This window comes from Sinocyclocheilus rhinocerous, unplaced genomic scaffold (genome assembly GCF_001515625.1).
Source record: "Sinocyclocheilus rhinocerous isolate Xijiao unplaced genomic scaffold, SAMN03320098_v1.1 scaffold3201, whole genome shotgun sequence".
NCBI classification, from domain to species: Eukaryota; Metazoa; Chordata; class Actinopteri; order Cypriniformes; family Cyprinidae; genus Sinocyclocheilus; species Sinocyclocheilus rhinocerous.
Window position 1 is genome coordinate 478642 of NW_015662182.1, and position 18567 is coordinate 497208.

An 18567-nucleotide genomic window follows, 5' to 3' on the forward strand; every position below is an offset into this window, starting at 1 on the left:
TTTTATCAGGGTTGGAGCTAAATTCTGCAGGACAATGATCCCTCCAGTGCTGGATTTGAGGAACCCTGTTCTTTGTAATTGTCATTGAAACTCTGTAAACTTAATTTTTGCGCATCTGTGTTTTAAATGCATTAATTTGTTGGATCTTTTGCACAGACAAGCCACCGGTGCACACTGTATGTGCCGTCTCTCCCTCTATGAACGTACACAATCTAAAATGCTTTGAAACCTCATACTACTCAAAACTAAATGCGATATGGTGATTTAAATTATGTTTGCACTTTACTTTGACGAGCCGCTCCAGCTCGCACGCAATCAATCCCAGTTCTAAAGCCCCTTTTTACAGGACACGGCAAGCGGTGAAATCACTGTGCGGCTGGCCGCTTTCTTTAATTTTAATGTGTTTTGTACAGTCAAAGCGGTGCTTGTGTCATGGACTCGAGGCGGACGTTGCCATAGTAATCGTAAAGCGTGACAAAATGACTATACACTAAAGTCAGCTCATCCAAAAATTGTAATTCTGTGTCTGTTAACTCACTCTCATATTGTTCTCGCACGTCAAACACGCTTTTAAACGTCCTGCGCTGTAAGGTGTGCATTATTGTTATTTCCCCATTTCATATTTTAAAGTTATTTCCCATTTCATTTCCCGTGTCTTGTTTTTTAAATGCAAAAACACATTCTCTGTGAATAGCCGCTTAGGATTCAGCTCACGTGCATGAAGCGCCATCTACAGGTATTTCCCTAAACAACCACAGGTCAGATTTTCTGGCACAGAATGAGAGCTTATTAAATCACGAACACGATTATTTATTTTTGCTAATTATTATTTTATTTTAGTTAGTTTTTCAGTTACTGTTGTTAGTTTCGTTTAGTTTTAGTTTTTCATTTATTTTGACATTTTAATTTTATTTCAGTTTACAAAAATGTTTTTTGACCAATAGTTTTAGTCTTAGTTTCAGTTTTCGTTTACGAAAATAACCTTGCTGAATATATTATACTTAAAATAAATCATTTGCAACTGTATAGTATGCAGATTAGTATAGTGCAGTATGTATAGTATAGACTTTAATGCCATGTCAGCATCTGAGGCTGCAACTGGTTTGTAAAAGGTATATTTAATGCATGTTTGGGCTGAGTTTTCACCGCATTTACACTCTTCTGATCAGCAGTGCCTGAAAATCGTGAGAAACCCATGAAATACTGCTCTTCAATCAAGATATGGTGCTTTTGGCTACTCGGATACATATAGACAATGTGATGACACTACAGTCAATAAACTACATTGCTTACCTGGTGGGCCCTACATATGAGGTCCATGTCATGTTTGTGGAGGAACTTGGCCACAACATCAGACCCAAAGGTGAAAGAGACACCACGGTCGTTCTCTCCCCACCCCATGACATCTTTATCTGGGTCAGCCCAGAGCAGATCACACAGCAAACCCTGGTCAGGGACATCTGTGGGCCTCATCACACGTCGGATCTGCTCCATAGATTGTAGGTCTGGAGAAAGACCTGGGTAAAGGATCATTCAACTACAGTTTAGAAAGAATATTTTGAATTCATCCACACTAAGCACATCAAGAACCTTAAGTCCACCATTCCCTGACTCTATTTCACCCTGTGATAAATGCAAATTTTTACAGGAAAATAAGCTACTGTGTGCGTTACAACACTGCAGACCTTAACACAATATGCTCCTGCTAGGTTCTATGTGTCAAAAATACAATATTTCATATGTTGGTTATGCTGATGACTCTACCTATGACTTTACCTACCTGTCAGGAATTCTGCAACAATGTAAATACAAACATTAACCTTATATATAATCATTAAGAGAGTGCTACATTTCTCCGTGTCCAAAATTACACCTTCCAGACAAGCATTTGATGATTTTGTAACAGTTTGTAAAGATTCTCCAAACCTCAAGTAGACAATCCAGAAAACTTGACTTACCTCCATGACAACAAAAAATCTTTTCATCCACAATAGCAGCTACTGGTAAGCAATTGAAACAGTCCGTGAATGTCTTCCAAAGCTTGATGTTATACCGCCTTTTACCTACCAAAAAACACACAAAAAACATGCATGTTCAGACTGCAAAACTGTGCCCTTCATTCAGATATATGCCTCACACTTGTAGTTCAGTACGCTTGGTTGTTTTGGTCCATACCAAAAAAGAAAATTATACATTTAATCCTGGTTTGCTTAGCATTCACACTGACGTTTTTAAAGGCTTTTATGATGAATACTTTGTGATGGAACTTCCCGAACATCCAAAACAATGCTATGTGCTTGGCTAAATGCGCTCATGTTATGTGTGAACATGTGGTATTTTTACCAGCTGTCAACTCACGAAAAGCTTAGAAAATGTGTTAAGGACTCAAAACAGTGGCAGGAATTCCTCCATTGCACATAAACGAAGATCTGCTGCAAGAAGACGTGGTTCTGATGCCTTTTCTGACCGTAATGGACAACATTACAGCAAGCAACTATGACGAGAAGAACCAGGTATGCTTGCACATTCTGTCCTCTTTAGGGCCAAATGTTGTGGCTTCATTTGTTTTTGGTTTGTTTAGGTCCGTGCTGCATTCGTATTTTAATTGAACCGAACCGGAGTTCATTTGGACATGGACCGGACCCACTTATTCAGAAGTCTCGGTCCGCTTGTTTGGTGCGCGCCAGGGTTCAGATGGCAGCATTCACACTTATTCAAATGAACTGCAGTGATCAGAGCAAATGATCAGAGCAATCGCACCAGTGTTTGTTTTAATCAAACCAAACCTGCCAAATGTGTACGCACCCTAAACCATCTCTTAATCTTGTAGTTACTCTCCATTTAGTCTGTCCGCAAGTTGCATTCCTGAATGCATGCACTCACAGCATGTGCAGAGACGGAGTTCCCTGCATTTACTGTGACCTCAGCTACTCCGAGACAATGAAAACACCAGATCGGAAGCAGCTCTGCTCTGATGAGAAAGTATCCCCTCCTCCCACACACACCCCATTTAACATGATAAACGAGTAGTTTATAAGATCCAAATGCTTCAACTTAAGCAAACATTCTAAACTTAATAGTAAATATCTTTAAACAGTGAGACCTTCAGACCATGACCTAAGCTTTTGGTCATACCATCCACCCCCATATAAGCATACTCACATTCATCATAAAATCCATATATCCTGTTGATGGAGGCACATTCGTGGTTTCCTCTGAGAAGAAAGAAGTTCTCTGGATATTTGACCTTGTAGGCAAGCAGCAGGCAGATGGTCTCCAATGACTGCTTGCCTCTGTCTACATAGTCTCCCAGAAACAGGTAGTTACTCTCTGGAGGATATCCTCCATACTCAAAAAGCCTGAGCAGGTCATAGTACTGACCATGAACATCACCTGCAGAAAGAAATAGAGTTAATTATTATTATTTTTTTAATAAGGCTTCATCAGAACTAAAATAAAAACTGTGTGTATGGTTATCAGAACTTTACCACAAATTTTGAGTGGGGCCTCCAGTTCCAGCAGTATCGGCTGACTAAGGAAGATTTCCCGCGATTTCAGACACAATCCACGAATCTCATGCTCAGTTAACTGAACATTTTTACCAGGTCTGGAGCCCTTCACTAAAAATTGAAACAGAAAAAAAAGCAATTATAAAAGCTTTATGAATAGCATATACATATTTGTGTATGCATCTGTATGTGTGTAAAGAACTGTGTTGTGAGGTCTGCTGTTGCATGACAAAAAAAGCCAACAGGGCCATGAAACATCAGCTCTCTCATCTACTTAAAAGACTGATGTAATAATAAGATGAAGTTTTAAACAAATGTGATGTAATACTAGGCCTATAATACTCTAATGCAACACTTTACATTAACTAAACATGCATGGTATTTTTGTCCCGATGCTACAGAATTGTATTTATTCATATTGCATTGCTTAATTTGAAAACCATAAATATTAGTATTCTTGTATGAATGAGTAAATGCATACATTTTCACCATCTATCCTATATAATCCATAAATTGTTTTATTATTATTAGGTATTTTTTAACACCATGTTAGCATCGGGGCTATTTACATGGAATTTTCAAAGGCGCATCTTGAGAGAAGAGCTGATGTCACATTTGCCCGAGAGATATTTAGCAAGTTAAATGTCTGGACCTGTCTGTGATCTAGTATCTACAATGACTTGTACTAGAATATCCCTTAATGACATGGTTTGAACCCCTTTACTTAGAAATTGTATAGTATTTGCCTATTATCACTATATGCTGAGATATCACATTATGATATGTTCTACAGTTTCAGCTTCACCACAATAATCACATAATCCATTTGGATGTTTTAATACAGACTGGCATTTAATCCTTAATGACTTATGCAGAGTCTGGATATTATTATTTTTTACTGTCATTCTACTTACAGAACCTACTTTCCTTTGTATTGTATTTTTTTTTTTTGCCTCTTTGCCCACTGCTTTGTTATAGTTACTCTCCACTTCCATATGTGCAGGGACCCAATGAAAAAAAATGTATTGATTATTTAATCTATATAACACTTAAAAGTATTTAATATACTATGCCCGGAGCAGCAGTGAGCCTGCACATATTACTCCTCTCTCAAAGTTGACCTCTTTCATCCACTGGAGAGCCAGAAGAATTAAAATAACTGACTAATACTCTCTCTTATGATAGCCTGAAATATAGATATTTATATTCTCCTGTTCTCCTAGTTTCTGGATCCTTTGACCCATCCATGAATATATCTTCCAATGTTGTGTATTTTTGTTTCATGTATTTATTGACAATATACTCAACTCAAAGATTTTTTATTTCCCTTGATTTTAACTAATAGGCTTGTGGCAATGTTGGACAGTGAAGCATCACTGTGGAACGCAGGCAATGACACTTTGACTGTATTTCCTACCATCAAGGGATCAATCAACTGTTGTTGATGTATTACTGTCAAAGGCATTTCTCCCATCTCTACTTGTCAATCGGGTAGCGACCTTAAAGAAGGGGTAATAATAAGGGGGTCAAAACTTGGCACAACACCGGTGATATCTTCCTAGTGGCTTTCTTCGTTTCCGAACGCGACGACTGACGCACTGCGCATGCGCTGAACTTTTGTTCGGATTACATGCAATAAACATACGAATGAAAATTTTAATTGGATTGTTAGTGTTACGTATTTACACCTAATACTACACATCTACACATACGTTCGATTGCAGATGACGAAATGAACGCAAATAAAATAATACGTTTTCAGACGCTTAATCGCTATTTAAACATGATAAAACGGCACAGTTTGCAATAAGAAAGATTAACGCTTATTACCCTCCAAAAGGCGCTGGATGATCGAATCGATGTTTAACTTGTCCGAATCAGCCATTTTGTCGCTCGCTGGAGATTAGCCGGCTAACAGAGGCAGGAACAAGACGACCCAGGAAACCGCCCAGTACAATTATTCGTCAATAACTTAAAAACAAATCCTTATATAAAAAAAGATCACACTACTGATAGTATCCCTGAGTTCATATTATGATATTATTGCCGTGAATGGTTCCTTCAGCAGCTCGTTGCGTGAGGTAACTAGCACCACGACCGCTGACGGTTGTAGGAAACGCTTGAAGGGGCGGGGTAGACACTAAATCGCGTATCTGATTGGTTATTCTCGACTCATGACGAACGCTTCAAATGCATAACCGAAGAGCCAATATGATATTCTGTGTCAATCTTTTCTATATTTAATCGTTAACAAGCAAATTAAAACCACATTAATCAGTGTGTAATCTTAAACAATGTTAACCCTAGTCATTATAGCGATGTAAAAACTTTTATCAGATTGGATGGTTAATATGCTTCATTAACACCGATTGCTAATAATTCATAAAATGTGCTGTTAAAAAATAAATTCGAAATAAAAAATGTATTCGTTCTTCCGCCCTACGGAAGTAACCGAAGATAGAAATGACGTAATGACGCAACCTATCAGCCAATGACGCGATCAGAAAGCGACAGTTCGAATCGTCTGATTCATTCTAAAGTGGCAGAATGTGCAACTGCTGATGCGGAAACGTCACCTAAATCGACGATAGAACATTCTCATTCAAATATGCATTTTGTTTTTGAATAGCTAATCTCTTTGACCATGAAGTTGGCTCATAAAGACATCGAGAAGGATAATGCCGGGTGAGTGTTTGAGAACACATGACTTGCGTCTTTCTGTACACCACTTTTGGACATCATATGCGCATTCTGAGTTGAGTGCTGTGTACCATGATGCAGTGGTGGTATCATTAGGACATCAACTGAGTACTTTGGTATAAATAAAATTGCGATAGTAGGCCTATAATGCCGGGGTCTCAATACTCGGTCCTGGAGGGCAGGTGTCCTGCAGAGTTTAGCCCCAATTTGCCTCAACAACACACCTGCCTGGAAGTTTCTAGTATGCCTAGTGAGACCTTGACTAGCTGGTTCAGGTGTGTTTGATTAGGGTTCGACTGGAGCTAAACTCTACAGGACACCGGCCCTCCAGGAGTTTAGAGACCCCTGTATGATGATTTATTTTTTGTTTGTCGAACTGACTTGAACTTAATTTTTCACTGCAGGACTAGTTATATTCGGTAATAAAGTAAATTTGTAGATTATTATTATTTTTTTAATCAGATTAACTTTTTTTTCTTCATATTTTGCTATATCTTAGTCTGTTTTTCACCATGAAATAGTGAGACAAACAAATCAATGTGAAATCTATTATTTATTGTCATTATTTGAGGGGAAGAAACAATGTTTATGATGCCATTCATGTCAGATTTTAATAATTTTGTTATTGAAAACAAAGTAGATTTCAGTATTTCTCCATTCAATCAGATTGAAGCAGCACTTGCATGATTGAAAATAGCTGCCCGAGTGTGGTCTGACTTGCCTTGGAATAAACTTACTAGGGTTGTGTCGGTGAGGAAATTTTCCCACTGGTTAATCGGCGTGTGACAACACCGATAATACCGGTATCACCGCGGGGGCGGGGCATTCCCTCTTTTCCTCGCTTTCCTTCGCTTTTAAATAGCTTGTATTAGTTTTGTAATATTTATATTATTTTTTATAATATGTAGATGTCCACGTTTGAAAACAGGAATTTACTTTCTTCTGTGAAACACAAAAATATATTTAGCAAATAAATCACTCTGCTTTCTGCTTTCATGTAGTGAAAATGGATGGTAATCACAGCTATCAAGCTCTAAAATGGCCCTTTTCCCTGTATCTGGTATCTTTACAATAATTTACCACACAAACTAAAATAAAAATAGATAAAATTGTGAAAGTGACTTTTTACAGATGCCATGGTTAAGGATGTTTTTAATGCTTTTCTTATTGGTTTGACGAGAAGTGTGAGTAAGACCTAGAAGGCAAGTGGGTACATTTTTATTATTATTATTATTATTATTATGATTCAAGTTACTATATTAGCATTTCCAGGCACTTCAGTTTCATAAGGAAACTATGTAAAGAAACTTGATTTATGAGAAACAGCTGAATTTTGTAGTCGTACTTCAAGTATCTTAATGGCTTGACAACTGAAGTCACCATTCACTTTCACTGCATGGCACAGAGCAGCCATGAGCATACTAAAAAGTTAATGAATCTGATCCAGCTTATCAGTAGTTTATTTGAACCCTGATTCTGCCTTTATTTATAGAGCAGGCATGTGATCCCGCTCAGAAAGCAGATGTGGCTGCTGTTGTGATGCAGGAAGGTCTGGCCAATCTGGTTCTCGTGACTCCAGCCATGACCTTACTAAGGGCGAAGGTTGAGGTCACCATCCCCCGCAAGAGGAAAGGCAGTTGTGCCCAACATGACAAGGTGAACCGATAAAACTTTGTGACAAAAAAATCTGACAATATATTTGTGTTTATCATTATATTGAGCAAATGACAATGACGGTTATCAATAGATGTATAGTTTTTTTTAACTGTAATTCATCAATGTAATATGTTAGGAATACAATAGATAGAAACTATTGTTCCTGTATGTGCTGCAATAGATGCCTCTCAGTTACTGCATGTATATTTCAAAATATGATGTACATATTGCATACAGTGACACTGTGTTCTCTTTCAGGCATTAGAGAGATTTTATGAGGCTGTCATGCAGGGCATTCTGAGACACTTCAATTTTGATGGTAATTTTTTTATTTTTTATTCAGATAATAAGGATGGACAGTGGACAATTAAATACTTCTATTTTTGTTGTATTTATGTGTTTCTCAGTGGTGAAGTGTGTTCTGGTGGCCAGTCCAGGGTTTGTGAAAGATCAGTTCATCTCGTACCTCTTTAAAGAGGCTGTGAGGCAAGACTGTAAAATTCTCCTGGAGAACAGATCCAAGTTCATGGTGGTGCACTCCTCATCTGGACACAAATATTCACTTAAAGGTCAATACTCGGTTCACTTTTTAAAAGTATAGATGTGAAAAACTTTCATAATTGACTAGTAGGAATGCACGATATTACCAGAACGTTATTGGAATCGGCCGATAAAGGCCTAAAATATAAAACTCTGCATTGACTCGATTTGCATCGATGTCGATCTGTCTAATAACTCTCATGTGCTTAGGGTGTGCTAGCGATAAGATCACGTCAGCAGTGTGGTCATTCTTGAAGCAAACTTTTGCCTGAATGGTGACTAGATTGACTGTTTTGGGTCGCCGCATTTAATTTGAGAATGCACGTACAGAATGAAGCGTCCGTTGTGCGATAGTCAACAGTCACTGGCCCTGTCCCAAATCACACCCTAAACCCTCGCGGTCTTCCTCTGAGTCCACACTTTCGTGACGTTATGCCACTTTGACTGTCGGGAAGAAGTCTGCTGTGGAGCACGCCTCCGTGTGGGCTCGGCAGAAGTGCGCTTAGAGGGTGCATAGCAACCGCAAGGGGGCGCTCACAAGCACCCTTCTGACAGCTAAAATGATGAACACCCTACGATCTCGTGGACTTAACGTACATGCGTATGTGGCAGCTATTATAAGTCCACAAGACCGCAAGTGCACATGAAGTGTGCCATTTGGGACAGGGCCACTAGGGCGTGCAGAAGCAGCAACAACTTTATATTTATTTAGGGGGCGCTGTTGGTTGACTTGTAATAAAATGAAAGTAAAATACACAAATAACATTAAAGTGCCCCTATTATGCCATTTTTAAGGTTCCTAATATTGTTTCGCGAGTCTCCTACAATAGGATTACATGCATGCAAGGTCAAAAAACGCTTTCGTTTTCTCAAAATATGCATTTAATGTCACCTCATTTTCAAGCGTGAATAGCTAATCTCTTTGACCATGAAGTTGGCTCATAAAGACATTGAGAAGGATAATGCCGGGTGCGTCTTTCTATACACTACTTTTGGACATCATATGCGCATTCTGAGTTGAGTGCTGTGTACCATGATGCAGTGGTGGTATCATAGGACATCAACTGAGTACTTTGGTATAAATAAAATTGCGATAGTAGGCCTATAATGCCGGGGTCTCAATACTCGGTCCTGGAGGGAAGCGATTTGAAGCAGTTCTAAGATTGTCTCTCTAAACCCCTCCTTTCCGTGAGCCTACTCTGCTCTGATTGGTCAGATGGCTCAGTCTGTTGTGATTGGTCTACCGTGTACATCGCGTGTCGGAACGCCCATTGCCATAATTCTGTATTTTGAACACTTAATAGAAAATATAAACATCTATTTTTTTATCATACTTGCAGATTGTGATTCAGTGATTATATTCGGTAATAAAGTAAATTTGTAGATTATTATTATTTTTTTAATCAGGTTAACTTTTTTTTCTTCATATTTTTCTATATCTTAGTCTGTTTTTCACCATGAAATAGTGAGACAAACAAATCAATGTGAAATATATTAATTATTGTCATTATTTGAGGGGAAGAAACAATGTTTATGATGCCATTCATGTCAGATTTTAATAATTTTGTTATTGAAAACAAAGTAGATTTCAGTATTTCTCCATTCAATCAGATTGAAGCAGCACTTGCATGATTCAAAATAGCTGCCCGAGTGTGGTCTGACTTGCCTTGGAATAAACTTACTAGGGTTGTGTCGGTGAGGAAATTTTCCCACTGGTTAATCGGCGTGTGACAACACCGATAATACCGGTATCACCGCGGGGGCGGGGCATTCCCTCTTTTCCTCGCTTTCCTTCGTTTTTAAATAGCTTGTAAAAGCGGTGTGCCCATTTTACTTTCACTTTAAAATAGCGGCAGTTTGGCGTCAATTGCTTGAATGCAACAACAAAATACAACGTCAAACTCACTTTAGCCTATATAAAACATAGAACTTTTATTAACAAAACAAATAAAAATACACCATGCTATAGGGCAAGCCGCCTAATATAAAATAACAAATCCGGCCAACGTAGAAGATAGGTGGGAATTAAGCAAACGTGTTAGCCATCACAGAAGTGGGATTCATATTACTAACGAACGACTCGTTTAGGCTGTACAGAGTCGATTCTTTATTTTGGGAGACAATGACTTTATTACAAGGAAATCTTTTGCTTTAGACCAGGGTGTCAAACTCAATTCCTGGAGGGCCGGAGCCCTGCAGAGTTTTTTTTTTTTTTGACGTAACCGGTGTTGCGGCTTAACACCGGTATCACCGTCAGCACCGTCTATCGCGGCAAGCCTAAAACTTACATGAGCAAAGTAGGCAACACAAATGTGAAAATTTCTGTCTTCTGTTTGTGGATTTCTTCCAGTCAGGTGACACTAATACCTGAGGAAGCAGAGGATATGTGGCACACCTACAACTTGCTGCATGTGGGCGACAGCCTCAGAGCCTCAACCATCAGGTCTGTCTCTTTTTTTTTATTTTTTATTGGCCATACTGACCTCCATCTTTTTCCAGTTTTGGTTTATCACCCTTATTATCAGATATTTTTCTACTCGATGAAAACAATCCGATGTCGCAAACAGGAAAGTGCAGACAGAGTCCTCCACAGGCAGTGTGGGCAGTTCACGTGTGCGCACCACACTGACTTTATGTGTGGAGACAATAGACTTTGATTCCCAGGCCTGTCAGCTCAGAGTCAAAGGAACAAACATCCAGGAGAACCAGTATGTGAAGGTCAGAGTGCATTTAGAATTGTTTACTTTCTGGAATATTTAACTTCAGCTTTTTTTTTTTCTCAGCATTTTTTTCTTCATATTTCAAAAGTTTGTTGCCCTTCTCACTTATGACATAGAAATGTATGTAAATGTATGATATAAATAGTGTGTTAAAATTTGTGCTAACATCTAAAATAGAATTTATACTTTATAAATTTGAATATTAAGGTGAATAACAGATACTTACCCTCAGGGAGTAGTCCATATGTTAATTTAGCCTAAATGTGAAAGCTGGAATGAAATGAGTCATGTTTCTTCTCTTGTGTCATATGCAGATGGGTGCCTATCATACCATTGAGCTGGAGCTCAACAGGAAGTTCACTCTCGCCAAAAAAGTCTGGGACAGTGTGGTGTTGGACAGAATTGGTAATGTGTTGGTGTGTTTTTAGTGTATTTTCTGACTAAAATGAGCTTTTCTGGCTGATAACAATTTCACATACTATGTAGCAAAATTAATAAGTAAAATGCTGAACTATTTTATAAAAATAAAGAAAAATATTAAATGTTTTTTAAAATTATTTTAGTTTTGTAATATTTATATTATTTTTTATAATATGTAGATGTCCACGTTTGAAAACAGGAATTTTTTTTTTTAAGAATCTCTGCACTGGAGAGACTTGGTGTTGTTTCCAAAAAAAAGGAAATATATCAGTATCTGCATCAGCTCTTGGCGAAAATTAGGTGGAAAATATCGGCATATCCGTATGTCGGCAAAAATCCAATATCGTGCATCCCTATTGACTAGTAGGCTTGTTAAATTTTACGGTGATACCAGTAATAAATGGTATAAGGGAGGAGACTGTGAAAATGGCAAAACCTGAATAAAACTTACAGTTCTTCAATGAGTAGAATAGCATTACATAATGTAACATCGCCTAATGAAGAGTTTGTGACTCGTAAAACTATAAAATAACGAAACATTGCAGAGGTATTGATCTAGCTGCTTTTCAAAGTCAGGACAATTGTCAACAAAAGGTATCTGTTTGGCAAGATGGTTGAGATCTGGTGGACAATACAGAATTTGATCTGATCGGTTTAATCTTTTAGTTTTATTTTTTATTATTTAAAATAAATTAAAAAGAAATACATCAATTAAGATATTAGATATTAAGCAAATAAATACTCAAAATTATTTTAATCATTTGTTACACAAAACATTCATGCTCCAATATAGTGGTCCAAAATTGCTTGGTTTAGAAATATTATGAAAATATGTTTTCTACTGCAACTATTTATTAAAATGGTCATCTGTTTGACACACACCAAGTGAGCAAACAACACTGCAGCATGCCATGAAGTTGTGGATTCTGCATACTAATGGAAACACTGAAATTCATTGTTGAATGCAGTGAAATCAGTCTCTTTGACTAACCACATGTAAGTGCAAATGTGTGTGATATCTACATACAAACATTTTCTCAAACTTTCAAAATAAAATTTACTGTAAATTTCTGAAAAAAACAAAAAACAAAACAAGGGACCACCGAAAACACACAAAAATCACATTCTCATGGTGACATTATAAACGTGTTAAAGATTTTATGCATATATATTTAATCCTACATATTTCATATTATATATAGATGGATAGATATGATTTATCCAAATTACTAACCTTAGGCATGCATGAAAATAATACATAATTAAAATGCTTAAATATGCTGTCATTCGGGAAAAAAGAGCATTTGATTGGACTAATTTTTTACATTTGTGTATCTGCTTGAAGATTTTTTTTTTTCCATTGTTGTTTTAAAGTGACAGTATAAACGTGAGATTTTACTTCTACAGAAGTGCTTTGTGATCCAGCAGTCACTGCCCGATTGTCTGACACCAAGGTGACTAAGTTTGGATTTGTACATTTGCACATATAGCTTGTAGCATTCTGCAAGCACAGTGTGTGGTATTTAATGCTGTGATTTTATTTTTTTTATTTTTTCTGTTTTAGGCAGCTGGAGAGGTCAAGGCTTTGGAAGACTTTTACAAGATGCTTCAACAGGAGCCTGATCGAGCTTTCTATGGGTGATCAAAGTCACTACCATTTAAATTCATTCTTGTCAATATTACACAGAATCTCAATGAGAAGAAAAAAAATTAAATGTTTTTTAAAATTATTTTAGTTTTGTAATATTTATATAATTTTTTATAATATGTAGATGTCCACGTTTGAAAACAGGAATTTACTTTCGTCTGTGAAACACAAAAATATATTTAGCAAATAAATCACTCTGCTTTCTGCTTTCATGTAGTGAAAATGGATGGTAATCACAGCTATCAAGCTCTAAAATGGCCCTTTTCCCTGTATCTGGTATCTTTACAATAATTTACCACACAAACTAAAATAAAAATAGATAAAATTGTGAAAGTGACTTTTTACAGATGCCATGGTTAAGGATGTTTTTAATGCTTTTCTTATTGGTTTGACGAGAAGTGTGAGTAAGACCTAGAAGGCAAGTGGGTACATTTTTATTATTATTATTATTATTATTATGATTCAAGTTACTATATTAGCATTTCCAGGCACTTCAGTTTCATAAGGAAACTATGTGTCAATATTAGAATCTCAATGAGAAGAAAAAAACAAAACAATGGTAACACTTTCTTTTGATAGTCCACTTTAGACATTCTACTAACTGTATGAAACTTTGCAACTACATGTCAACTACCAGCCATTAGAGTATTAGTAGACTAATATCTGCTAACGCTTTATTTTGAAGGACCCCCATCAGACTTTCTACAGACTGTAAGTATCTTTGCAAGTATGTGTCAAATTATTCTACTAACAGTCTACTAATACTCTAATACACAGAATCTCAATGAGAAGAAAAAAAAACAAAACAATGGTAACACTTTCTTTTGATAGTCCACTTTAGACGTTCTACTAACTGTATGAAACTTTGCAACTACATGTCAACTACCAGCCATTAGAGTATTAGTAGACTAATATCTGCTAACGCTTTATTTTGAAGGACCCCCATCAGACTTTCTACTGACTGTAAGTATCTTTGCAAGTATGTGTCAAATTATTCTACTAACAGTCTACTAATACTCTAATGAGAGTTAGTTGACATGTAGTAGCACTAGCAACGTTACTTCTATTGATAGTAGAATGTCTAAAGTGGACTGTGTAACCAAAATATTTGTGCTATGTAACATGTTCTTGAGACATTGTTTTAAACAGTCTTTACATCTATTAATAAAGCTTTTGCTCTGTGCAGATTGGCTCATGTGGAAAGAGCGAGTGAAGCTTTAGCCGTTGACATCTTGATGATCAGTGACAAACTATTTAGGTACATTTAAAAAGTAATACAGTCCTAATGTAATGGTCTTTTCTGTTTTAATTGTGTACTTCATTAAAAAAGTGTGTGTGTGTGTATATATATATATATATGTATGTGTGTGTGTGTGTGTGTGTGTATTTTTTCTTTTTCATGACAGACATCAAGACATAGCCACCCGCAGCCGGTATGTTCGGCTTGTAGACAACGTGAAGGAAAATGGAGGAAATGTCAGGTATTCTTATGATTTTCAATCCAGTAAGGCCATATTCTTATATTATGCAAAATATTTAGCTCTTTTTAAATTTTTGTTTCTCCTGTTTAATAATATTTTTTAGAATCTTCTCAAGCCTACATGTATCTGGAGAACGTAAGTTTCATTTCTATAGTCTTTGTTTCAGAGAGAATTATATTGGATCGTCATGTGACTGACATGTGATTTGTCTCTAGAATTGAATCAGCTGAGTGGAGTGGTGGCCATCCTGAGGTTCCCCATCGCGGACATGTCTGAAGCTGAGGAGGAGAGCAGCTCTGATGAAGACTAACATCATGCTCTTGTGCAAAAGGATTTGGTATGAAAGGGTGGAAATGCTTCACAGTTTGGACTAAATGGAATGAAACTCAGTTATGGCCTTAATAAAGGTTTTGAAATAAGTTGAAACCTCACAAAACACCAGTATAATTGATTATTTGGAGTGATTATTAAGCTGGAAAGCTGAAGAATGTTAAAAAGAACATATATTACTCTATAAATCCTTATCAAAGATGTATAATAATCCACATTGCAAAGTGGGTACTCTGCAGTCTTTGAAACAACATTTAATTGTTAATAATTGCAAATTAATCTAGAGTCTTAAGGCATTTTAGATCTGTGGATTATTTGCATAGTTCCGACACAGGTACTTAAACTGCAATGCATTCTTGCAAAGCACCTGTTTCAGAGAAGAGCAATTACGAATGGAAAACAAACCAAACTAAGGAAGAAAATGTGCACGTTTCGAAACAAATGCTCCAAACGAGCCAGGTTTGAAAACACCCATAGTAAATGTTCAACTGTTTCTCTATATGCACTACTCAGAATAACACCCATTTGTGCCAATTTTGAAATTCGTTCTCAGAGGTGATTAGATTCTATTCAGAAATTGCTATGCATATTTGACCAGTCCTTTGTCCAACGTCACAGTTTGTTACATACGGAAGTGGTGGCAAACATACCCAAGTAGTCACACTTAAAAGGCCAGTGCTAAGCATAAACACGATGCTATAAATTCTATTTACAATGTCACACACTTTAGACTCCATTAGCGATACAAACGCAAGTTACCTAGCCATGATGCAGGAGCAGTTTCCAGTCAATATGTAGCTTAGATTTATTGTAGCTTCTTTGATGACGGTGACTCTTATGGTGCATTCAAGTCATGTAGGAAAGATCATTTTTATGAATTTAATGCACATAAATTAAATTCCCTCAGTGCCGCCAATACGACTGATTCTTGTGAATGCTTGGTTATTCGCACACTATAAACTAACACACCCATTATCAATTCTATTTGTTGTAGCTGTGTTTCTTACATCATACCAGTGTCTGCCTGTTATGTTTTTACTCTTCTACGATTTTTAATTGTAACCGTAGCAAACCCACAAGAGTGGTCAGGTGTTAATGGTAACAGTCAAAGTCTTACAGTGCTAAGTGGCATACTTAATGTGGTGTACTGAAAAGTAGCTAAATAAACCAGCAGACAATGCATTTACGGAACAGAATGTTATTTTAACAACAAATTATTAAACGCACATCTAAAACAACCACTCTTAATCTATAACTAGCTAATTGAGGCATAATGATATTGGAATATAGCAAAGACCCCAAAGGTAGGCTAACTGCTGTTATCAGTAGCAAGTTTATGAAACAGAAGCTTAATTTTATTACAAAAATAATATAATAGGTAAGTTATTTTTACACAGAAGACAAAAACTTTAAAATAAAAAGTAGCTAAATAAAATATTATAATATATGAAGATGTCAAGGCTGTTTACGGATGTTTAATCAAAAATGAACTTCCCTAAAACAAGAAGGTACCCTAGGCTATGCTAATTAACTAGTCAGCCAGGCCCCCCCTCCCACTTCACCCCAGGTTCAATTTGTACCCCCTCCACTCCTGAAACGCGATCGATTTTAAACACCCTTTCACACGGGACGCGGCAGTCGCAATTGTCTAGTTCATTTTCACACGGGTTACTAATATATTGTATTCAATTTACAGCACCTTCACAAATTGAACAAAACCATAAAAAAAAGCAAAAACACACCTAATGTGCATTTCTTATTCATCATTTTGTAGAAGTAGAGTTAAAAATTCTGCCTTTTTTTTTTTTTTTTTTTTGTTGAAAAGGGTTTATTTAGCTGACCAAAACTACATTTTAGTCTTGTCTTTTTTCGTCAACAATATTGCATGTTGACAGTCACATTTAGTGTTTAATGTTAGTGTTTAAGGTTGTCAACAAAGGTTTTTTTTTTTTTCATTAACAAAACCAACACTGTTTTGCAGTTTATAATTGTTGCTTGTTTTATAGATGGTGCTGCAGCTATAAATGCACTAGATGCAGCTTTAGTGTCTTTTTATTATGTAAGCGGTGTTTCTGATTCTAGAGAGTAGGTGATTGCAGAAAATCTATAGCTTATAGATTACAATAAGGCTAACATACTTTTACTAAAATGCCAGAAATGTTAATTTTGATTTCTTTAAATAAGAAGCTTGTGATTTACATTGATACATTTAGCAGATGCTTTTATCCAAAGCAACTTACATTACGTTGCATTCATAGCACACATTTTATCAGTAATTGCTTTCCCTGGGAATCGAACCCATGACCTTAGTGTTACTAGCGCGATGCTGTACTGTTTGAGCTGAAGAAAGGTTATTTTATGATTCTCCCATAATTGAACAAAAATAGAAAATGGAAATGTAACTCCTTTACTTGGTACATTTATGCAATACCATGAATGAGAAAATCTATTTTAAAATCTATTTAAAATCTACAGCGTACTGTAAAACTGCATCATACTGTTTCATCTCGAGTTGTGGCATATTGGGGAGAGCGGGGTGATTTGAGCCTGAGGGGAAGTTGAGCCACCCCTTGTTTCTAGAAACTTTAAACAAAATTGGTGATATGACCACACATATTTGAATATTTAAGCATTTTACTCACCCTGTGATGGAGAGAGGCCCATGGAATATTTGGTAACTACATTTAGGTTCAAAAAACTTTTTTGCTTTTTAAAGTGATGTTTGTATTTTCAAGGACTCGTGCTTCTTGTGTCTGAACAATTACAAATCTGAAAAAAAGGGGGGGAAAAAATCACACGTGTTTGTGCTTTAGAAGGGCTGACCAAAGTGACTTGATTGTACCTGACATTGTAATTACGACTTCCCAGGAGGACTTGACCACATCATTACACATCACTGTCATGGCAGTAGCTCTGATCACAATACACATGTTGCCATGTAAAGGTTATATAAGAAATTATTATTATTTTTTTTCTATCATTTATACACGTAGTTGCAGTTTCACTTCAGCAGCAGGCTAATAGCACAGACAGTGCACATACTTTAAAAGGCTGTGCATTTGGCTGTATTCTAGCATTTGTGTCAAAAGTAAAGTATTCTTAAACTGGGCTTAAAGGGACTCCTACGTTGAGTAATTTCTTATGGCAGCCATAAATTAACACTAAACCTCAAATTACATCTGAATTTAGTCAAAATATTTGTGTACCTGTCACTGCTATAAAATTATGAAGTCCAACTGGTGTCTCTTTTTTTTTTTTCTCTGATGGAGAGAGGCCCATGGAATATTTGGTAACTACATTTAGGTTCAAAAAACTTTTTTGCTTTTTAAAGTGATGTTTGTATTTTCAAGGACTCGTGCTTCTTGTGTCTGAACAATTACAAATCTGAAAAAAAGGGGGGGAAAAAATCACACGTGTTTGTGCTTTAGAAGGTTATAATATGAGGCTATAATGTTAGCATGGTTAGCTCTAAACTGCTGGATGATACAAATTTGTTAAAATGGTAGGAGTGGGTTAATTTGAGCCAAAGGTCCTGGGGTAAGTTGAGCCAGTGGCTCACCCCT

The 18567-nt window shown here is 36.6% G+C and overlaps 2 protein-coding genes across 2 annotated transcripts in view; one reads left to right on the forward strand and one right to left on the reverse strand.

Annotated features, from left to right (window-relative positions):
- The window catches only part of LOC107727958 (serine/threonine-protein phosphatase alpha-2 isoform-like), a 10438-nt gene extending 4787 nt beyond the window's left edge, over positions 1-5651 (reverse strand). Inside the window, exons 1-5 of the mRNA XM_016538003.1 lie at positions 5340-5651; positions 3489-3620; positions 3163-3393; positions 1959-2063; positions 1294-1517 (exon numbers count right to left, since the gene is read on the reverse strand). Coding sequence (XP_016393489.1) covers positions 1294-1517; positions 1959-2063; positions 3163-3393; positions 3489-3620; positions 5340-5394 — 747 coding nt within the window. The 5' untranslated portion in view covers positions 5395-5651. The remainder of the gene's footprint in view (positions 1-1293; positions 1518-1958; positions 2064-3162; positions 3394-3488; positions 3621-5339) is intronic.
- A 1963-nt stretch (positions 5652-7614) lies between these two features.
- Positions 7615-15091, forward strand: LOC107727970 (protein pelota homolog). The gene is made up of 9 exons (XM_016538023.1): positions 7615-7865; positions 8124-8184; positions 8273-8434; positions 12953-12999; positions 13110-13183; positions 14380-14451; positions 14600-14674; positions 14778-14809; positions 14890-15091. Exons 1-9 carry the CDS (start codon positions 7749-7751, stop codon positions 14982-14984), a joined length of 735 nt encoding a protein of 244 aa, XP_016393509.1. The 5' UTR covers positions 7615-7748; the 3' UTR covers positions 14985-15091.
- Positions 15092-18567: the final 3476 nt, after the last annotated feature.